At 40.5% G+C, this 23,976-nt stretch overlaps 1 protein-coding gene across 2 annotated transcripts in view; it reads left to right on the plus strand.

Annotated features, from left to right (window-relative positions):
- NIN (ninein) overlaps positions 1–23,976 on the plus strand; it is a 94,353-nt gene that overhangs the window by 38,148 nt on the left and 32,229 nt on the right. For both annotated transcript variants that reach the window (XM_065872978.1, XM_065872979.1), the window contains exons 4-15: positions 5,427–5,466; positions 7,091–7,281; positions 11,088–11,234; positions 11,723–11,890; positions 12,383–12,519; positions 12,857–12,997; positions 13,252–13,426; positions 16,232–16,342; positions 16,716–16,805; positions 19,998–20,136; positions 22,023–22,144; positions 23,243–23,748. In XM_065872978.1, the coding sequence (XP_065729050.1) occupies positions 5,427–5,466; positions 7,091–7,281; positions 11,088–11,234; positions 11,723–11,890; positions 12,383–12,519; positions 12,857–12,997; positions 13,252–13,426; positions 16,232–16,342; positions 16,716–16,805; positions 19,998–20,136; positions 22,023–22,144; positions 23,243–23,748 (1,967 nt within the window). The remainder of the gene's footprint in view (positions 1–5,426; positions 5,467–7,090; positions 7,282–11,087; positions 11,235–11,722; positions 11,891–12,382; positions 12,520–12,856; positions 12,998–13,251; positions 13,427–16,231; positions 16,343–16,715; positions 16,806–19,997; positions 20,137–22,022; positions 22,145–23,242; positions 23,749–23,976) is intronic.

The following is a 23,976-nucleotide window of genomic DNA, read 5'->3' on the forward strand; positions in this document are numbered from 1 at the left end:
GGATAGATCATATCTTGGGTCACAAATCAAGCCTTGGTAAATTTAAGAAAATTGAAATCATATGAAGTATCTTTTCCAACCACAACGCTATGAGACTAGATATCAATTACAGGAAAAAAACTGTAAAAAATACAAACACATGGAGGCTAAACAATACACTACTTAATAACCAAGTGATCACTGAAGAAATCAAAGAGGAAATCAAAAAATACCTAGAAACAAATGACAATGGAGACACGACAACCCAAAACCTATGGGATGCAGCAAAAACAGTTCTAAGAGGGAAGTTTATAGCAATACAATCCTATCTCAAGAAACAAGAAACGTCTCAAATAAATGGCCTGACTTTAAACCTAAAGCAATTAGAGAAAGAAGAACAAAAGAAAACCCAGAGTTACCAGAAGGAAAGAAATCATAAAGATCAGATTAGAAATAAATGAAAAAGAAACGAAAAAACAATAGCAAAGATCAGTAAAACTAAAAGCTAGTTCTTTAAGAAGATAAACAAAATTGATAAACCATTAGCCAGACTCATTAAGAAAAAAAGAGTGAAGACTCAAACCAATAGAATTAGAAATGAAAAAGGAGAAGTAACACCTGACACTGCAGAAATACAAAGGATCATGAGAGATTACTACAAGCAACTGTATGCCAATAAAATGGACAACCTGGAAGAAATGGACAAATTCTTAGAAAAGCACAACCTTCCGAGACAGAACCAGGAAGAAATAGAAAATATAAACAGACCAATCACAAGCGCTGAAATTGAAACTGTGATAAAAAATCTTCCAACAAACAAAAATCCAGGACCAGATGGGTTCACAGGCGAATTCTATCAAACATTTAGAGAAGAGTTAAAACCTATCCTTCTAAAACTCGTCCAAAATATAGCAGAGGGAGGAACACTCCCAAACTCATTCTACGAAGCCACCATCACCCTGATACCAAAACCAGACAAAGATGTCACAAAGAAAGAAATCTACAGGCCAGTATCACTGATGAACATAGATGCAAAAATCCTCAGCAAAATACTAGCAAACAGAATCCAACAGCACATTAAAAGGATCATACACCATGATCAAGTGGGATTTATCCCAGGAATGCAAGGATTCTTCAGTATATACAAATCAATCAATGTGATACACCATATTAACAAATTGAAGGTGAAAAACAATATAATCATCTCAATACATGCAGAAAAGCTTTTGACAAAATTCAACACCCATTTATGATAAAAACCCTCCAGAAAGTAGGCATAGAGGGAACTTACCTCAGCATAATAAAGGCCATATATGACAAACCCACAGCCAACATTGTTCTCAATGGTGAAAAACTGAAACCATTTCCTCTAAGATCAGGAACAAGACAAGGTTGCCCACTCTCACCACTATTATTCAGCATAGTTTTGGAAGTTTTAGCCCCAACAATCAGAGAAGAAAAAGAAATAAAAGGAATCCAGATTGGAAAAGAAGAAGTAAAACTGTCACTGTTTGCAGATGACATGATACTATACATAGAGAATCCTAAAGATGCTATCAGAAAACGACTAGAGCTAATCAATGAGTGTGGTAGAGTTGCAGGATACAAAATTAATGCACAGAAATCTCTTGCATTTCTATACAGTAATGATGAAAAATCTGAAAGAGAAATTAAGGAAACACTCTCATTTACCACTGTAACAAACAGAATAAAATACCTAGGAATAAACCTACCTAAGGAGACAAAAGACCTGTATGCACAAAACTATAAAACACTGAAGAAAGAAATTAAAGATGATACAAACAGATGGAGAGATATACCATGTTCTTGGATTGGAAGAATCAACACTGTGAAAATGACTCTACTACCCAAAGCAATCTACAGATTCAGTGCAATTCCTATCAAACTACCAATGGCATTTTTCACAGAAGTAGAACAAAAAATTGCACAATTTGTATGGAAACACAGAAGACCCCAAATAGCCAAAGCAATCTTGAGAAAGAAAAACAGAGCTGGAGAAGTCAGACTCCCTGACTTCAGACTATACTACAAAGCTACCGTAATCAAGACAGTATGGTACTGGCAAAAAAAAAAAAAGAAATACAGATCAGTGGAACAGGTTAGAAAGCCCAGAGATAAACCTACACACGTATGGTCACCTTATCTTTGATAAAGGAGGCAAGAATATACAATGGAGAAAAGACAGCCTCTTCAATAAGTGGTGCTGGGAAAACTGGACAGCTACATGTAAAAGAATGATATTAGAACACTCCCTAACACCATACACAAACAGTAAACTCAAAATGGATTAAAGACCTAAATGTAAGGCCAGACACTATCAAACTCTTAAAGGAAAACATAGGCAGAACATTCTTTGATATAAATCACAGCAAGATCCTCCTAGAGAAATGGAAATAAAAACAAAGATAAACAAACGGGACGTAATGAAACTTAAAAGTTTTTGCACAGCAAGGGAAACCATAAACAAGACGAAAAGACAGTCCTCAGAATGGGAGAAAATATTTGCAAATGAAGCAACTGACAAAGCATTAATCTCCAAAATATACAAGCAGCTCAATATCAAAAAAACAAACAACCTAATCCAAAAATGGGCAGAAGACCTAAACAGACATTTCTCCAAAGAAGATATACAGAATGCCAACAAACACATGAAAGGATGCTCAATATCACTTATCGTTAGAGAAATGCAAATCAAAATTACAATGAGATATCACCTCACACCGATCAGAATGACCATCATCAAAAAATCTACAAACAGTAAATGCTGGAGAGCGTGTGGAGAAAAGGGAACCCTCTGGCACTGTTGGTGGGAATGTAAATTGATACAGCCACTATGGAGAACAGTATGGAGGTTCCTTAAGAAACTAAAAATAGAACTACTATATGACCCAGCAATCCCACTACTGGGCATATACTGTGAGAAAACCATAATCCAAAAATGTCATGTACCACAATGTTCATTGCAGCTCTATTTACAATAGCCAGGATATGGAAGCAACCTAAGTGTCCATCGATAAATGAATGGATAAAGAAGATGTGGCACATATACACAATGGAATATTACTCACCCATAAAAAGAAATGAAATTGAGTTATTTGTAGTGCGGTGGAAGGACCTAGAGTTTGTCATACAGAATGAAGTGAGTCAGAAAGAGAAAAACAAATACTGTATGCTAACACGTATATATGGAATCTAAAAAATAAATGGTTCTGAAGAACCTAGGGGCAGGACAGGAATAAAGACGCAGATGTAGAGAATGGAGTTGAGGACACGGGGAGGGGGAAGGGTGAGCTGGGACGAAGTGAGAGAGTAGCATGGACATATATACACTTCCAAATGTAAAACAGATAGCTAGTGGGAAGCAGCCACATAGCACGGGGAGATCAGCTCGGTGCTTTGTGACCACCTAGAGGGGTAGAATAGGGAGGGTGGGAGGGAGACACAAGAGGGAGGAGATATGGGGATATATGTATACGTATAGCTGATTCACTTTGTTTTACAGCAGAAACTAACACACCATTGTAATGCAATTATACTCCAATAAAGATGTTAAAAAATAAAAAAAGTAAAAACAATTGAATTCTGCCCAGAATCAATAGTAAGAAAATCTAGAGTGCTATTTCCTCCATTGCTCCCTCCCCACCCTCACACCTCATATCCATCCATCAGGGTTGAGATATGTCTTTATGGGGAAATGAAGCCTGATAAAATTGTAATCACAAACAAGTAAAAAATCACACTGTGCACCAATTCACCTTCCATAGATATACCATGTATATTAGTGACTTTCAGTTGTAATCTGAATGAGTTGTAGTGAGCTAATATATTTTGAATTATAGCCTTTTTAATGTCTCTCTGTGGCAAGAATAATTTATCTCAGTGCTGTCAGTCTGGGGTTTCAGCTTAGTGTGGCAAAGTTTGGTGAACGCTTTGAACTGGTACTGTCTTCAGTATCTTTCTGAGTGAAATACGGAACTGTGAAATCCTGGTAGATAGTTGTCCTTCAGTTAAGAGGAGAGCAACAAAATAGATGTGCCTAGGTTGCCCGAAAGAACTTCAACTCGTATCAACTTGAACAAGCTACTGAAATATTTAACCTAAGAATTTTAGGTTGCACGCTGTCTGCCATGAGGAATCTAGGCTCTGGAGATGGGAGTTAATTAGGCTTATTTTCCTGTTGAGTTCATTACAGGATCTAAGAAATCAGTTCACCTTGTACAGTTCAGCCACCGTGGAGAGCAGGCTGGTTTATTTGTTATCAAAGGCAGCTTCATTCATAAAGTTGGATCTTTGCTGAGACAGCAGCAGGTTTTAAAAGGGGGATACACCTTTTCTCAACAGAGTTTCCTGCCTGAGATGGTTGTAGAACCTACCAACAGGAGTGATTAGGAAGCTTACTGATGAGGCCGGAGACCACTGTGGACCTACTCGTTGCCAATGGTTGGAAGCAGATCTTTGCATGCTTGCCTGTGGAGCATGGGCTGGATTTTGGTTCTGACCCGTGCCCTGGGCTGGGTGCTTTTGTGCAGTACACAAACTACAACTGTGCGCTGTGACTTGGAAAAGACCCAGTAGTAACACAGCACGATAAAGGGGACAAAATGATCTAGTTCAGATCAATTTCACTGCTTTTAATATAATTTACTGGTATCGTACATTTTACTTAACTTGACCTTTCTAGCCTACCTGCTTTGGGTTGCATCTCTGTCTCCTCAGTGTGCCAGAAACACACCAGGCTCACTCATTCTGGTCTCCACATGTCGGCAAATAGTAACTGCTCCTTTCTTTCCACCTGGCTGTCTCCAGCTTATCCCTCAGGTCTCAGTTAGACCTTGCTTCTTGCAGGAAGTCTACCCTGAACTCACAAGGCTGAAGGACACCCCAGTTAGGTACCCCTTCTTGAACTCCCCCATAATAGCACTTACTACATTACAATATTGTACTCTCTGTTTTCTTGTCTGCATGTCTTTGTCAGCATATAAACTTCTTGAGACAAGAAATATGCTTGTCCTGTTCATAGCTGTATTCCAAAGATTATAGCGTAATACCTCACACCCATTAAACATTTATTGAAGAACAAATTCATAAATGCATGCGTACAAACTCCTGTTCGTTGATGGATTCTGAATATTTGCTTCAGCCTGATTTTACTGGTTGTGATAGGTTTCGCTGTTGAGTAAGTGATGCCACCTCACAAGTGTGAAAGGCAAATCCTTGGTGCGATGCTGCAGAAGGCTGTGGCGTGTTTCTCAGGAGTCTCCTGTTAATTGGCTTGTTGACTGAGGAGAGCCAACCTGGATGAATGCACTGAAGGGTCCCGAATCATGTGACTCACTCAGATGATGATTTCAGAGCCAGAGAGTGATCGGGTCTTGGAAGAACGGAATTAGTTCTAAAACGCACTCATCTTCTCTTGCCTCCTCTAGAACTGGAAGACGCAGCGCAGCGAGGAGTATGAAGCAGAAGGTAGGAATTGAGTGTGCGTGGGGCCTGCCTGGGAAGGAGGGGCTGCCATTCACAGGGCACTCTCCGCATCCCCTTCCTGCATCCCTTGCCTTCTTACTAACCACCTTGCCTGCTGGAGGCCAACTAAGAAATAACCTGAAGAACAACAGCAACAGAAAATTCATTCCCAGTTGAGAGCTCGTAGTTTTAAATCCTTGCATTTAGCATCATGCAAGATGTGGCAACTAAGATGTAGAATTTCACTTATGGGTTAATTACTCTCTTACATAGACTTTCACATTAATCTATGAACAATCCAAAACTAGTTACCTGTTAAAATGTATCCCTTGACAGGGCTTCCTGGTGGCGCAGTGGTTAAGAATCCGCCTGCCAGTGCAGGGGACACGGGTTCGAGCCCTGGTCCGGGAAGATCCCACATGCCGCGGAGCAACTAAGCCCGTGCGTCACAACTACTGAGCCTGCGCTCTAGAGCCCGTGCTCCGCAACAAGAGAAGCCACTGCAGTGAGAAGCCTGCGCACCACAACCAAGAGTAGACCCCGCTCGCCACAACTAGAGAAAGCCCGCACGCAGCAACGAAGACCCAACACAGCCAAAATAAATAAGTTTATGTTTAAAAAAATGTATCCCTTGACAAGTTTCAGATCTATTTAAGATAGATCAAAACACGTTGATCTTCTGGCCAGCAGATGGCACTGTGGTTCAGCTAACGGAACCTCAGCCCACTTCACAGCCTACCCTGGATTAACTGTACTTAAGTGTAATTACATGTTCTCTAGGTCTCCAACCTGTAAAGACACAGCGGTGATGGGCTTAATGTCTTTGATAAATAGTAGGGGTAGCACTAAATGCTCTTCTCAACTCTCTAAGGTTCTTCCAGGCACACACAATCTTGTCAGTAATTAGCTCATGTTTAAGTAATGACTTCACAGAATCTCTAATATGGAAGTAAATTTTAACTAGAAGTGAGAACTTCTAATAGAGGATAAATAAATTTTTATTTTTAAGTAAGTAGTTTGATCCTTAAATCTTCAAATAGAACTTATCCTTAATATACCAGTAATTAATAACTTGTCCTGGCAAACATTTATTCTTTCAAGTTGGAATCCTTATAGGTCAGAATATTCGTATGTGTAGAGATTTGGAAACAGGCTAATCTTGCCTTTTATAATCATTTTATGATATTTATCATGAAATTATTTCCTTCTCAGTAAAAACAGAGCTTAGACTAGAAAGAAAGTGGAGATAATAAAGTCCGGTAGCTATAGCTGAGGTAGGGCATATAAAGCTCCTTAGAATGGCTCTCAACCAGCCTTCTCTTCTGATCACTCCAAAGCCTAAGCCTGTGCATATTTTCCTTTGGAATAAAATAAGCCTAGAACCTTGGCATTACTGCACAGGAGATGGTATTTCTTACATAGGTATGACTGCCAATGAACAAAAAAGTGTCTGTTGGCCCTAGTTGCAGCCTAAGAACCAATGGTTCCACTTCATTTGAATTTCAGGATCAAATCAAATCAACATCTGCAGTCTCTTTCTTATAGCATTTATTTTCAAAAAGCACATTTTTCTTTGAGAATAGGCTCAGTTCCTTTAGGGACAACACACTGTATACTTTTATTTTAGGCCAGTTAAGATTTTGGAACCCAGATGATTTGAATGCCTCACAAAGTGGGCCTTCCCCTCCCCAAGACTGGATAGAAGAGAAACTGCAGGAGGTTTGTGAAGATTTGGGGATCACCCGTGATGGTCACCTAAACCGGAAGAAGCTGATCTCCATCTGTGAGCAGTATGGTTTGCAGAATGTCGATGGAGAGGTAAGCCTTGCATCATATTTTTATTCAGGAATAGTAATCATGATAAAAGCTAAACTGGCCACAGGCTAGGAATAGCCATATTTCAGTTTCCTGCAGCATGTTACAGAGACTCCATTCTCTTTTTTTCCTGGGAAGTCAGCCATGAAGATCCTGTCTCTGAGGACCTCATGCTGTATTGTGGAAAAGAAAAACTGACAATAGCTGACACTTACTGAACCCGTACTGTGTGCCCCTCACTCTGCTAAGCACATTACCCCACATTACTGTCAGACACCAGTTCAGTGTAGCGTGATGTCAATCTATGTGTAGATGTGGCATTCACAGAGCAAAGTGTGGGAAAGGTGTAGAGGAAGGACGAAGAGGGGAGTTTAGGAGATTTGAGTTGGGGGAATATTTTGAAGGCCAGGCTGGTAAGTTTTTTGGAGAGAAGATCTCAATATCACCCCTGGGTTCTTAAGCAGATTAAGTAATAATACACAGGAAGAACTTACTTGCTGAGGGTGGTCTGAACTTCTTTTATGGGGTATAGTGGTGTAAAGAGAGCCTTAGATTAGGAGACCAGCCAGGAGCCATCACAATAATCTGGTCATGAGGAAAGGGAAAAGGGTAGGTTGGTGGTTTTGAAAATGTACAACAGAAGAGTCCTGAAGGAGCCCCCGAAAGACTCTTGCTCGGTAAAATTCTGAACTTTACGTTTTCTAAAAAATTAAGAGGGGTGGCAGGACTGGGTGCATGAACAGCCATGAAACATAAGAATGTAATTAATTCCAAGATATGTCTTTCAAAGAGCTGAAAATAAGGATTGGAGGGACTTAGAGGTTAGGGCTACAGTTGTAGCTTTGGGAAACTTTGATTATAATGATATTTGAAACCGTGTTATCTGCTTGCTCAGAGGATAAGTGGTATTATTTTCCTAAACCAGAAAGAGGTTTATTATCAAAAGCTTCCAAGTAGTGTAGCTTGCAGGAAAGTTCTTTCCCCCACTTCTCCCTTGTGTATGTGACCATTGCACACCCTCTGACTACATTTTAATGGCTCAGTTGTCATTTATTTTTCAGTGATGGCTGTTGAGTCATAAAATTAAATTCATCCTCCTAAATTATAAACCAGCGCAGTATGCAGAACCTTGGGTTGTTCTGCCAAGAAATATCACACAAACTTGGATTATTTATCTAAGAACAAATCTTGGAATCAACTTAGCTATTTGTGGGGAGTCGCATTTTCTTCTGTGGTGGAGACTCCAGAACCCAGGAAAAGAAGCAGCACATTTATTTTCTTCTGATGTGAGGATGAGTAAAGGATTGCTAATTGAATGTAGCTTTTACTTAGTGTTTTTCCTCCCCACCAAAATCATGAAACGCTATAGTACTTTGTATTACTAGCTCTAGACCACAGCGGAGCTGAAAGTTCAAGATGATCTCATCAGCATACAACTTGGAATCCTAGAATTTTACGACTGAAAGCAATTTTAGATCTAGTCACCCCTCATTTTTATAGATAAAGAAAGAGATCACTGCTGCCTGTTGCCATCATCATGAAGGGAAACTAGATTCACTGTCTTAAGGCTAAAACTAGTGCCCTGCTTTCCAGAAGCAAGGACGACTGTAGGGCAGGGATGGCAAACTGTCACCCTAGCTGCCAAATATGACCTAAGGGCTACATCGCCTACCCAATGTTTAAAAATTGAATTTTTTGCTATACTTTTTTAAATCAGGAGATTTTTCTAAAAATCAGAAGATTTGGCTCCATTTTGCTGGCAGTGAGAAGCAGCTAGCCCCTTTGGACAGGGCATGCACTCGTGTTCCGTTCGCTGGTTTAAAAGGCTCCACTTCCTTATGTCTCAAGACCATCCTGCCTCATTTATTTACATCACCTTCCTGGCCCCTCGGGGTATTTGTGATCCCTATTCCAGTGCATTATTTCCCAACTTACACATTGGGAAATCAACCGTCCAAAGACCTGGTTGGTGATGGGGAGTAAGAACTAGATTCAGCTCCTGCCCAGACTGCAGGGGGTGCCCTAGTTGCCCACTGACTTGTATTCTTGTCAGCCCAGCCCTGCCCATCCACCCTCTTCTGAATCCACATCCCTTTATTCACTACTTGTCCACTCCCCCACGTACAATAACTGGCTGGATTTACTTACTCCACCACTTCAGATGGATCAGTTGATGGGTGTTTAGGCAGTCAGGAAGCTGTGCGTTGATTTGGCCAAGGTCACAGGGCCAACCCACGTGGAGCTAAGTTAGAGCCAAATATGCGGATTCGCTTCAGTCAGCACACTTGGATTTTACTGTGACTTCTGGTTTGACAGTCCTGAAAGCCTAGTCCTCTAAGAAAGTGTTCTTTTGGTTGATAAGAACCAGACGGAGAAGCTAAGGGAGCTTGGCAACTTCAGAATTTTGCCCCAAATACCTTTCCATCTGTTTCATCATATGCTTCTCTATTAGGAACTGTTGCTTCTTCCCAAGATTTCCACTCTTTAGAATCATTTTCTTGTTTCAGAGTCCTCTCCAGAGGAAGTGGTATAAAAACAAGAATAGAGACAGATGTTTCCTATTGGGTATGAATTGGAAAAAAAAGCATTGGATAAAAGAAATGCCTCAGGCACTTAGATGAAGGATAAAATCAACAATTATGAGATGACAGGAGTCCTAGCAATAGTCCAGACTTAAGAAGTGAATATTGAAAATTTGAGGATTTGTTACAAAGAGGCCTTTGTTAGAATGGAACCAGGTGTAGGCTCAAATGCAACAAGAGTTAAGTTTGTTGCTTGTTCTATTCCTTGCTACTCAGCAAACTGGGCATCACCTTGTTAGAAATGCAGAATCTTAGGCCCTACCCCCAGATTTAACTATATCAGAGTCTGCATTTTAACAGGATTCTTAGGTGATTTCTGTTTTGTACACTGGGGGCATGTCCTATAGAAAAATTTTAGCCCCCCAAATAAAGAGGAAGCTGACTGTGAGGGTGGAGGTCTTCGCCTTCCCTCCCTGTTTTGCGGTATCCATGATTCAGGCTGCTTATTCCCTTTTCCATTCCTCTGTTAAGCTAGGGAACAAACCATCTCCTAGCAAGCCTCTAGAAGGGACTGTATGTGGTGAGGACTACTTGATTACTGTCACAGGGTGCAAAGTAGTCAGGCAAAATTCCCTTTACATCTCTTGGAGGGACCCTTCTATTGCATACGCATGAAATCCTTCCTATCCAGTCCTCACTTCTCCTGTGCTAAAGCATTAAAAGAAATAAAGACCCCAAACACGCAGTGCTGTTCCAAGTAATGTTCTAAATCCCAAGTCATGGGTTTCAGACCCAAACTATTAGATCATTGCCATCTGTCCCAGACCCAATTCTGCCGTGCTAACGTACCAATTTCCAAAATTCAATATAAGCAAAATATGATGTGGAGTCACCATAATATAATGGCTTAATGAATGTCTAACTATTTTCTGTTGTTACAACACCGGGAAGCTATATCTTTACATTTTTAAGTAATTCTTCAATTCTCAAGAATAATGTGTAGTAACATACCGTTCTAACAGTATGAGCAAAAGAGAAAACAGTTAAATGCTAGATTGCATAAAATTATGACGATGTTGAAAATGAATTTTATTTAGTTTATGTGAGGGGGAAGGACATATTACTAGAAAGGAAAAAAATTCAGTCAAGTGAGAATAAAGGGACATGTTCTATTTCTGGAGTCCTGGGATCAAGAGTGGTGCCAATATCTGTTGGCTGGAAGTGTACTTTGGGCCTTGTGGGGTTTTTTGAGTGAAATAGTTAAAATATATGGTTACCCTTTTCTAGATGCTTGAAGAAGTCTTCCATAATCTTGATCCTGATGGTACGATGAGCGTAGAAGATTTTTTCTACGGCTTGTTCAAAAATGGAAAATCCCTTACCCCATCAGCATCTACCCCATATAGACAATTGAAAAGGCACCTCTCCATGCAGGTAAGAAATAAATAGGAAGTGGTTTCTTTGTGAGTAGAAGTTAAAATCTATTTGAATAATTTCTAATGAATTAATCTGCTGTCTGAAGAAAAATACTGAGGAGAAAGAGAGGCAAAAGAAGAGTAGTAAAGAAAGACTGAACCAGTGGGGAAGGAAAAGTTGGGTTTGAGAAATGACCATAAATTACAGTAGGAAGACCACTAATTATGCCCCTTTGTGTTAGCTGTAGGTCAGAAGAAACCTGATGTTAAGTAGAGGCACATTTCATCTATATGAAGGAACTCTCGGCCAGGTCCATGGTAGATAAGCTTTGCATTCTAGGCTGACTTAGGAAAGGGAGATCAAAGGGGCTGCGTGACTTCTTGTCCTAGCAGTATAAATTAGAGAGACATGCCTTCTGCTCCTTGTGGTCAGGACTGACCAGTTTTGGTCTTGACCAACACCATGTTGCAATGCCTGAGCTTGCTTAAGTCTCTTTCTTCTTCCAGTCTTTCGATGAGAGCGGACGACGGACCACAACCCCGTCTGCGATGACGAGTACCATTGGCTTTCGGGTCTTCTCCTGCCTGGATGATGGGATGGGCTATGCATCAGTGGAGAGAATACTTGACACCTGGCATGAAGAGGGCATTGAGAACAGCCAGGAGATCCTGAAGGTGTGGCAGCTAAAATGAGAGAAAAATGACGAATTGGGGCAGGGTTGAAAAATTCCATGTTTTTGAAACTGTGATTTGATTCGATTTCTCCTTAATGATTCTTCTATTCACAAGATCTCAGACGTAAGAGGTAACTTTTCCTACGCACCTCAACCAGGATTATTGATAACATCTTTCCATGTTTTTAACCCCTAAATTATTGATAAGAAATTTCTTAGCTGATCTCTGGTTGGTAAAGATTAGAGTTTTACCGTTGTGTTTATTTACAGTGCCAGATAGCAATTTTTTTAAAACATGCAAATAATCACGTTATGTTTTTCTTAGAGCTTAGTTATGCTGTGGATTGAATATTGTTCCTAAGCAATCACTAAAGAAATGTAAACATCCAGCCTGGAGACTGTAAATTCAGTTCTGTGAGTTTGTATAACCTTCACATTTCCTGCTTTCACAGGATAGAACTTGTGATTGTCTTGAACTTGTTCTGATTTCTAGGCCTTGGATTTCAGCCTTGTTGGAAATGTTAATTTGACAGAACTGACGCTGGCTCTGGAAAATGAACTTTTGGTTACCAAGAACAGCATTCACCAGGCAGCTCTGGCCAGCTTTAAGGCTGAGATCCGGCATTTGCTGTGAGTTAAGCAGAAGGTTCACCTGCTCTATTCCCTTTCCTACTTGCCGAGCAAGTCATTCAGATGCCTGTGGCATACATTCTTCCATCCTGTACGCAGTTGTGGCTAATCGCCTATCATCTCACTTCTGTGAAAATGAGGTAGAGCTTAGATTTGCATGTAGTCTGTTGAAGAGGAATGTCTCTTCAATGTCTGTGTGGAATGTCTGTGTGTTTTTGAAGGGTTTTGGTTGTCTTGGTTTTGTGTTTGTATTGAAGCAAGCCAGATGAGAGCTTTTTGGGGTCTACTTGTTGCTTAGAAACAGTTTCCCTCATACTTGGTTTCTTTCTGATTCTAGGGAGCAAGTTGATCAAGTGGTCAGAGAAAAAGAGAAGCTACGGTCAGATCTGGAAAAAGCTGAGAAGCTCAAGTCTCTAATGGCCTCAGAGGTGGACGATCACCACGCAGCCATAGAGCGGCGGAATGAGTACAACCTCAGGTACGACTGGCTGGGCCAGGACCCTCCTTTCCCACCGCCCTGGCCCAGGGCAGTGGGGCTCAGCCTGCCTGCCCGCTTGGCCACACCTGGCCGGAGTGACTTAGGTGTGGCCAAGCCTCAAGGAAAGCAGGATTCACTAGACACTTTCTCAAGGAGCTTCCCATGTCTGTGACTCTGTGTTTCCATTTTTGGTGGATCCACGTAGGGACCTCTGAGGGATTTGATGGCAGCTTGTCAGTCTTTCCTCCTCACAGGAAACTGGATGAAGAGTACAAGGAACGAATAGCAGCCTTAAAGAATGAGCTTCGAAAGGAGAGAGAACAGATCCTACAACAGGTGGGCAAGCAGCGTTTGGAACTTGAGCAGGAAATTGAAAAGGCAAAAACAGAAGAGAATTACACCCGGGACCGCCTTGCCCTCTCTTTAAAGGTAATTATCCTATTGGTTGTACAGTCTGTGTCCCTGCTGGGAATACACATGGAAAACCACAGCTCTGTAAGAGGACAGGTCTGCACAGGGCTCATAAGTCTGCCCAGCTGGGTCATGACCGGACATAGTAGAGCCCCCACTGGGAGCTAGATTTCAGGAGTGTCTAGGCTTCTGGTTTGCCAACAGCGTATCTTGTTCTTACCCCCGGAAGTTGCACTGGGTCCTCAGGGCTGTTTGGCTCCTGGTTGATGCTCTGTTCCTTCCTTGCACTCCCCCTTCCTCATTCTTAGCAGATGACTTTATTTCCTGCCACACAGGCCATCAGCTTTGTTGCTTTGCTTCCAAATGTACCTTTTCCCTTATACATCCTCCTGTCCTTCCCTGTGCCTCAGTAGAAGAAGTGATCCTTCTCTTTATTGGACTCTGACACCAGATAATATGGTACAGTGTTATCTAGAGATAAAGGGTGGATGGGGTAGGGGGGGTCTGGCCTCAAGACTGCCTGGTTCCAATCTGGATACGACTACTTACAGAAAACCTTGATCAAGTTACTCAAACCTGTTTCTTAATGCACAAAAGAGGCACCATCCTAATACCTATCCCCATAGCATTGATATGGAGATTAAATGAGTTGCTACATATACAGTATCTAGAAGGTAATAAGTACCTATGGAATATTCACTACTGTTGAAGTTATAAAAGGTTCCTGAAACTCCACACATCAAAAACTGAGCTAATTCTCACTTCCTAACCATCAAACTGCTTCCTCTCTGGAATTTTCTCCCTAATCTACATCACCACCTGTGCTGAAAGTCATAGAAGCTAAAGTCCTCGGTCATCCTTGATTATCAATTTCTGAGTCCCGTTGATGCTCTGAAATGCTTCTCAGATTTATCCCATCTCTCCATTTTCACAGCCTCTGAAGAGGTTCACAATTCATCACGATTTCTCAGCTGACCTGTGTGCATCCTTTTTTCCATCTATCCAACCTCCATATTGTCACCGGAGTTACCTTACTTAAGAACACTTAAAATCATGCTGTTCCCTCTGTAAAAGTGCAACATGGCAGCACTGAAGGACCCTGAAAGGGAGCTTGTCCTCATGCCTTTCTAACCTCAGATCCTGCCAGCAACCCCCAGGGCCATGCCCTCAACCCTGCTGCACCTGCCATCAGCTGTCTCAGTTCCTCAGTAAGCTTTTAGGCTCCTTCACTGCTTTCTCCAACACTGCAGGCCAAACTACTTTTTCATTCCCATTACACTTTTTTTTTTCTTGCCAGAAGATAGCATATTTTCTATCACATCATAGATAATTGTATCCATATCTGCCTCCCCGGCCACGGTCCCGATTGTGTGTTCCCTGTGGTCAGCAACAGAAGCTGATTGGTCAGTTTCCAGAGCATCAACACAGGCCCGATACACAGAAATTGCTCCTGATTGGTTGTTTTTTTTTTTTTTTTTTTTTTTTTTTGCGGTACGCGGGTCTCTCACTGTTGTGGCCTCTCCCGTTGTGGAGCACAGGCTCCGGACGCGCAAGCTCAGCGGCCATGGCTCACGGGCCCAGCCGCTGCGCGGCATGTGGGATCTTCCCAGACTGGGGCACGAACCCGTGTCCTCTGCATCGGCAGGTGGACTCTCAACCACTGCGCCACCAGGGAAGCCCTGCTCCTGATTGTTTTAACATCTAAATTTAGACACACTTTGGAAGATTAGAGTTGTAGAACTGGCATTTTGGGGGAAGGTAGTATTTTTTAAAAACACTTCAAGCACATTCTTTTTCACTCAATGTTACTGTGTGAGGGTGTGAACAAGAATGTATTTAAGATATATTGGCTCTATATTCTTTTGGCAAAATATACTTTGAAAATAATGTTCTTCCAATTATCCTTTAGCATTGGAATAGAAAATATGTCAAATGGCACATCCATGTGGTTTTATTTTTTTGACAAATGTGGGTGGAAATCTTACAAGTGTTTTATATACAGAAAAACCCCACCTTTTGTGGACTTTGGTTGATATGTTATTTTATTATAATAATTCAAAATAAAAATTATGAAAAACCTGTATGTATAGTTTTTACATCTTTAAACCAAAATAAAATTGTAAATTAAATATAACATATCTATATCATCATTAAATGAAAATTGTTAGATCTGTCCTACTTTTTATAGTTTTTTTGAGTTCTCTTCTGCTGTCAGATGAACAAGGTATTCTGCAGCCAGTCTTTCATCTGACAGTTTATTGAGAATGTTATTCACGTCATTAAATTTTCTACTGCAATGCTGTCGAATTAGAAATACAAATCAAGCCATATATGTAATTTCAAATTTTCAAACAGGCACATTAAAAGGTAAAAAGAAACAGGTGAATTTCATTTTAAATCATTTTTTATTTAATGTCTCCAAAACAGTATCTTTTTGACTTGTAATTCATCTACAGAAATTATTACTGAGTTTTTGTGTTTTTGTTCTAACTCTTCAGTATCTGGTGAATATTTATATTCATAGCACATCTCAGTTTGTGCTGTGTACATTTCAGGTGCTCCATAGTTACCTGTGACTGCTTGTGACCACTGTTGGGCAGCATGGTTCTGTAGGATCAAGAAAAGCATGCCTCCAGGAGGCATGCTTTGAGGTTATAAGATAGATATCAGTTTTTTAATATTTACTTTTTCTGCTCTAATGTACTGAAACTTTCAAGATGAACACATTTTCTCAATCTAGAGCATTGATGTATGCGTGCTATAAAATGGTACAACAGTTTATTTCTTAATCTGTGCCCACTTAATTTCCCCAAATTTCTTCAGGAAAACAGTCGTCTAGAAAATGAGCTTCTGGAAAATGCAGAGAAGTTGGCAGAGTATGAGAATCTGACAAACAAACTTAAGCGAAATTTGGAAAATGTTTTGGCAGAAAAGGTAAGTCTTTAAATTTGATTTCCTGATATGTAGCCCCAAAGTGTAGTTCACTCAAAAGAGCAGAAGCTATGCCACCAAGAAAATTTCTTTTATGGAATTATTTATGTGACTAAAGGAAGCTGTCATTTTTGCAGGGATTTAATTTATACGAGGGAAACATGGCGTGGCACTGAGAAACAATCTCTGCTTTGACTGAACACATCACTCTAGAATCTTCTCCCCATCATCTAATTGATGGTGTTTCTGCTTAAATGTCACATTCCTTTCATACTCCAGACACTGGGTGAACACCAGAAACTTGGGTCTTTGGTACATTATAGGTCAAAGAAGGACATTTGGAAAAAATGACAACTTTGCCCTTTTCATTTTCTAGTTTGGTGACCTTGATCCCAGCAGTGCTGAATTCTTTTTGCAAGAAGAAAGGCTGACACAGATGAGAAATGAATATGAGCAGCAGTGCAGGGTGAGTGACTGAAGAGAACTTAGCGGAGGAGTGCCTGGGTTCAAATACTGCTTCACCATTTACTAGCTGTGTGGCCATGAGCACATCACTTAATCTGCGGGTGTTTCAATTCCTCACCTATGAGATAGCAAAAATAAGAGTACCCACCAGATAAGGTTGTTGTGGAGAGTCAATGAGTAAATATATGTAAAGTGCTTAGAACAGAGCCTGAGACACAGAAAACGCTTAACCTACGTGCTGGTTGTTAATGTTATTGTTTAGTATCCTGAAATACGAGAGAATCATGCAAACTGCATTTGTCTGCTTTATCTGGGTCGGAAATTGCCAGTAATTGGAGGAAAATAAAGTTTTATTCTAAGAGAAGGAAAACGTGGTCATGTTGATGTGCTTATTCCAAAACTAGTCTTTCCTGAGCGATCAACGCAGGCTGATATAATTTGCTTTTGTTCTGTGGGTTTTTTTCCTGAATACAGTCCTTATTTTATTTACAAAATGCAAATGGAGCAGAAACCACTCAAGTCTTTAAGTAGTAAGTCATTACAAATTCCTACCAGAGGACACAAAAACATCCTTATAAATAATAGGAATCTTTGATTTTTTAAAAAAGTAACTCTCCTAAGCTCAGGAATGTGGGGTTTTTTTTTTTTCCCTTAAGCCACAGACACTTGTTTATTTTAACAAGGTAGGCATAACTGAGTTCTAACTGCTTTAGGTGAACACTGTACTTGGGCAAAAATGAAGAAAACAATCACCTCCTTATGAGGTTGTTCATAGCCTGCCTTCTCAGGAAATACACATGCACACTTTGAGAAAAGAAATGAAACATTTATGCCACTCTTATAAATAAGTTACGGCTCTTGACTCTAATCAAGTAGAGGTGTGTTCTCCTATGCTTCTAGTTATTTCATCAGTCAAATCTGTCAGCTCTACCTCCAAAAATTCCCCAAATTTGTCCACTTATTTTTTTAAATGGTTTTCCATAACCATACAACTCACCCATTTAAGGTGTATAACTCAGTCTCTTTTAGTATACTCACAGAATTGTGCAACCATTACCATAATACATTTTAGAACATTTTCATCACCCAGAAGGAAACTACCTCTCCACCTAGCTGTAATCTCTCCCATGACCCCCAGCCCTAGACAACTAATAATCTACTTGCTGTCTCTTTGGTTTTGCCTATTCTTTACATTTCCTATAAATGGAATTATACAATATGTCATCCTTTGTGACTGGCTTCCTTCATTTGGCATACGTTTTCAAGCTTCATCCATACTGTAGCATGTATCAGTACTTCATTTCTTTCCATTGCTGAATAATATTCCATTATATAGCTATACCACATTTTATTTAACCATTCATTAGTTGATGGACATTGGGTTATCTTGAATATTGTGAACAATGCTGCTGTGAACACTTGTGTGCAAGTTTGGTTTTGTTTTGTTTTTTTTAAACAGAAACAGACTCACAGACTTAGAGAACAAACTTATGGTTACCAGCAGGGAAGGGTGGGAGGGAGGGATAGACTGGGAGTTTGGGATTGACATGTACACACTGGTTTATTTATTTATTTATTTATTTTGGCTGCTTTGTTGCTGTGTGGGCTTTCTCTAGTTGCGGTGAGTGGGGGCTACTCTTTATTGCGGTGTGCGGGCTTCTCATTGTGGTGGCTTCTCTTGTTGTGGCACACGGGCTCCAGGCACACGGGCTTCACTGGCTGCAGCACACAGGCTCAGCAGTCGCGGCACATGGGCCCTAGAGCACGTGGGCTTCAGTAGTTGCAGTGCGTGGGCTCAGTAGTTGCAGCGTGAGGGCTCTAGGGTGCGCGGGCTTCAGTAGTTGTGGCTCATGGGCTCAGTAGTTGTGGCTCATGGGCTCTAGAGTGCAGGCTCAGTAGTTGTGCATGGGCTTAGTTGCTCCATGGCATGTGGGATCTTCCCAGACCAGGGGTCAAACCCGTGTCCCCTGCATTGGCAGATGACATGGGTCATATGATCACTGTATGTTTAACCTTTTGAGGAAGTGCCAAATTTTTTCCAAGATGTTTGCACCATTTTACATTCCCACCAATATGAGAGTTGCAATTTCTCCACATCCTTGCCAACTGTTGTTATTATATGTCTTTTTTTAAAAAATATCTTTATTGGAGTATAATTGCTTTACAGTGTTGTATTAGTTTCTGCCGTACCACAAACAAAGTGAATCAGCTATATGTATACATATGCGATCCCACCACTGGGCATATACCCTGAGAAAACCATAATTGAAAAAGAGTCATGTACCACAATGTTCACTGCAGCACTATTTACAATAGCCAGGACATGGAAGCAACCTAAGTGTCCATTGACAGATGAATGGATAAAGAAGATGTGGCACATATATACAATGGAATATTACTCAGCCATAAAAAGAAAGGAAACTGAGTTATTTGTAGTGAGGTGGATGGACCTAGAGTCTGTCATACAGAGTGAAGTAAGTCAGACAAAGAAAAACAAATATTGTATGCTAATGCACATACATGGAATCTAAAAAAATGGTACTGATGAACCCAGTGGCAGGGCAGGAAAAAGACACAGATGTAGAAAACGGACTCGAGGACACGTGGGGGAGGGGAAGCTGGGCCGAAGTGAGAGAGCGGCATGCACATACATACACTACCAAATGTAAAATGATGGCCAGTGGGAAGCTGTTGCATAGCACAGGGAGATCAGCTCGATGCTTTGTGACGACCTAGAGGGGTGGGATACGGAGGGAGGCTCAAGAAGGAGGGGATATGGGGATACATGTATGTCTTTTTTATTTTAGCCATCCTAGTGGGTATTAAGTGGTATCTCATTGTGAGTTTGATTTGCATTTCCCTGATGGCTAATAACAGAGTATCTTTTCATTTGCTTATCTTCTTTGGAGAAATGTGTCTTCGGATCCTTTGCTGAACATTTAAATGTGTTATTTGTCTTTTTATTATTAAGTTGTAATAGTTCTTTATATATTCTACAATCAAGTCCCTTATCAGATATATAATTTACAGAAACTTTTCTCCCATTCTGTGGGTTGTGTTTTTACTTTCTTGTTGGTAACCGTTGAAGCACAAAAGTTTTTAATTTTGATGATGTACAGTTTATTTATTTTTTCTTTTGTTGCTTGTGTTTTTGACATCACATCTAAGACTTGTATTGGTTTTTAAACTCCAGCTATTACAAGACCAAGTAGATGAACTCCAGTCTGAGCTGGAAGAATATCGTGCACAAGGCAGAGTGCTCAGACTTCCCTCGAAAAACTCACCATCAGAAGAACTTGATACTAACAGTGGTTGCGTCGAGCCTGACCAGGGTAAGCCATTCAGACGCCATCTTTTCAGAGTCTCTGCCTTTGACTTCTGTTTTTAAAACCATGGTTGAATGTAGAATTGCAAAATGTTGGCAATCCCGCCGCACCCCAGCCCGCCCCCCCATCAAAAAAAAAAAGACTTTGGCAGTGCTATTTTCTTGAGCTGTTTCACTTGTGGTCTGTTTTTTCATTTGTCCTTGAAGTCTTTATGAGAATATTTCCATCTGATTTTTAAATGCATCAACAAAGAAATGGAAAAATCAAACCACAAGGATATTTGCTTCGTTTTAAAAAAAAAAAAAAACTGGCCACAAGTCTGAGAATCCAGGCCTTGGGAGTGTTAGAATTCAGTCACTGAGTTATTGCTGAATCCTCCCTTTCTAAAAGAGTGCCTAACTGGTATGACAGTGTTTTGGAGAGCGAGCCAGCCAGAAACCACAAAATTTGATTTCCTTATGCTGGCTGTGCTAAATGTCTGCAAAACAACAAATAAGATAAATAAACCTTGGTTGCCTGTACCTTTGAGGAGGATTTTGAGTAGCAAGGTTGGAAGGCAGAGTCATTTGGGAACCCTCCTACATTCCTTATCAGCTCTTTTCCTCCCTCCTGGCATCCTGCCCCTTTCCTCCAGTGTGTTGAATTTCATTTTCAGAAAGGGTTTATAATAAATTCTTCATCATAAATAGTTTTCCCCACTGCTCCTTGGAACAGAAGTACAGGTTCTTACAAGGGTTGTTTATTCTTCTCCTTACCTATTTATTCTGGAATAAATAAGGGATTGGGGAGGGGACAGGGACAGGCTTGAACACCTTTCCTCTGATTCTAAGTCTGTACTCTGTAGCCTTAACTGTGGTATAAGAATGGAGCCCAACTGATATGATGTATCTCAGAAGCTTTTCTGGGCTTTTCCATAGATGACCAAGGGCTGGGAGTTCTCCTCATGGGTACCTGAGGCTGTGTCATCTTGGGGTGGTTTACACCCCAGGTATCACTTCTCAGTTGGGGATGTGCCATGATAGATGAAGAGAAAGCCCAAAGCAGGACTGTCAATTCCAGATGCTAGACTTATGCTCTTTCTTGCATCTGCCTGTGTATCTCCACATGAAAAGCTTTTTTGTGTCCCCTGCCTTAAGAGATTTCTACGTAGTAGTAGATGTAATCATTTTGTCTTTGTACTAGCTCAGCCCTCAGCTTATGCTTCACATTTCAGTGTCCTTTTCAGTCATCATCATGGGCAGTTGCAGAGGTGAACTCATATGAATGAGTCGAGAATTTTCTATCGAATCTGCCTATATCCAGGTTCCTAACCTATGCCCTATTCTTTAAAAAATTTTAGCTGATAATTTAAGGTAAGGCCCTATCTGCACTACAGGAAATTAATATTACAATACTGAATCTTTTGTAATGTTGAGGGGTGGGGTGGATATCTTGACCCATGAAGTTAACGCCTCAAAGCATAGCAAGTATGCTGGCCGTTCATTCTCCTGCCACATTGCCCCTCTGCTAATTTGTCACCCAGTATTCATTGGATGGAAAGAAGGCTGGTTGGTTTGACCTAACTACCTCACTCTGCAGGATTTTCATTAGGAGGAGGTCACCTTTAAGCAACGATTTCCACATCTACTCCCACCTCCTATTTTGTTGGATTCTATTAAGGTTTGGTACATTGCCTGTACATGAAAGAATCTGTTCACCTTCACTTTTTCTTGTTTTCCCTAATACTTAAGAACAAGAGACTTCTCTTGGCTTCTGTTGTTTCCTAGTAGATCTCATCTGTAGTAATTTAAGCTAAAAATTATTCCTCAATTAAACTGGATATCCTTCCTTAGATGCCAGTTGTGTTATTGAAAGAACCTGCTGCAGGGTCAACAGATCCGATGTGTTTTCAGGGCTTGGTTCTGAAGAATGCAATCCATTGAATATGAGCATCGAGGCGGAGCTGGTCATCGAACAGATGAAAGAACAACATCACAGGGACTTGTGTTGCCTGAGACTGGAGCTTGAAGATAAAGTAAGACCTTTTTATCAATCCTGTTCTCTGATTTCTTTGAGCTCTGACAAGCGTTTGCATGTAGGACATTCTCAATTCTATTTTCTCAAAGAGCAGCACTTTCTATACATTTCCTCTTGTGTCCTGTTAGCTACCAGGAACGCACTACCTCAGCATGGTTTCACAGGCCAAGGGTGAGGCCTTTTCCTCATAGGAGAGAGTTTCTTAATAATGTAGTACCTTCAGTCCTAGCAAGCATGGAACTTGCAGACGATTACATTATTTCCAACTCATTGAAAGACATCTTAATAAAACTAAAAAGCCCTTTGATATAGCATTACTTCCTAAATTAGGTAAATCTTGGCCTTCAAAACCCTTTACCGTGTTGCTTTAGGTTATATTTCCAGTCTTCTCTTTTACCATTCCTTTGAATTACCTTATCTTCCAGCCAAACTAGGTAGTTTGCTGTTCTTCATCAAACTGTCCTCTTTTGCTCATGCTGTTACGTGCTGTGTTATTATTTCTTTCTACCTCTTGAAAATCTACTTAACCTTGAGAGTTTATATCAAATGCTACCTCTTACATTCCTGAATTCTCCCAACCAAATGTGATTTTTCCCTCCTTTGAACCCCAGGTTACATTGTAACTATTTTTCCTATACCTTTTATATGTTTTATTCTGACTTGTAGTATACTTTTTTGTAGTTGTCATGAGCATGTCTAGAGTGGTTTTTCCTTAATGACAGGGGCTATGTCTTACCCAACTTTGTGTCCCCACGAGGCCTGCAGGGTACCTGACAGGTGTTAAACAAATACTTAAATTTAATTAACTATGTTAAGGCCCTGAGTTTGTCCGTGGAGACAAATGGTATCTCTGTGAAGGTCTAGTCAGTTTTAATAGAGTTGTTCAGAAACTAATAAAATTCAACCAAGTTAAAAAGGTAATCGAACCATGCCTGACTTAAAAATATCTTATTTAATGTGTTTTTGAATTGTTACTTTAAAACAAAAAATGGGAAAACTGAGGAATGTCTTGTAGGAGAAAAGTAATTACTGCCCCATCACCTTTCCATGGCCTTGAGTTGAATAACATTGTGGTGGTTTTACTTTCTGGCTTTAGGTGCATCATTATGAAAAGCAGCTAGATGAAACCAAGGTTGCCTGTAAAAAGGAGCAGGAGAATGTGAAGCAAAAGTATGAGAATGAAGTGCACATCTTGGAAGAACAAATAAGTGACCTTAAAAATGAAATTGCAGAACTTCAGGGCCAGACAGTGGTACTCAAGGAGGTACAACACACGGCTACCTGCAGACATGAGGAGGAGAAAAAACAACTGGAAATGAAGTGGGATGAGGAAAAGGCTCACCTGCAGGAGGAGTTGAGGCTGGAGCATGAGATGGAGCTAAGGGCTAGGCTGCAGCAGGCAGAGGAAAGCTTTAATGAAGAGAGGGAAAAACTCATTCAAAATGGTGCCTGGACAGAAGAGAAGGTGAGAAGCTTGACTCAGGAACTAGAACAAGTTCACCAGGAGCAGCTGAAAAGCCTGGTGGAGAAGCATACTCTTGAGAAAGAGGAATTGCAAAAAGAGCTCTTGGAAAAACACCAAAGGGAACTACATGAGGGAAGGTAAGAAAATGGGGGAAATGGAGGAACCTGGGGCACCATTCCTTGGGGGCACCAGAAATCCCAGTCAATTAAGGAGACTTTGAAAAATCAGAAGACATAATAGCCCACTGACTGACTAGATTCTTTTTTGGTTTTTCAGATTGTTTTGCCGTTGTTTAGATATAAGCCTACCTTGGGGTATTGAAACTTTTTTTTAGAAAGAGAAAAGTATTTTTTGTATCAGGCATG

The sequence above is a fragment of the Phocoena phocoena genome, chromosome 2 (genome assembly GCF_963924675.1).
Source record: "Phocoena phocoena chromosome 2, mPhoPho1.1, whole genome shotgun sequence".
Classification (NCBI taxonomy): domain Eukaryota; kingdom Metazoa; phylum Chordata; class Mammalia; order Artiodactyla; family Phocoenidae; genus Phocoena; species Phocoena phocoena.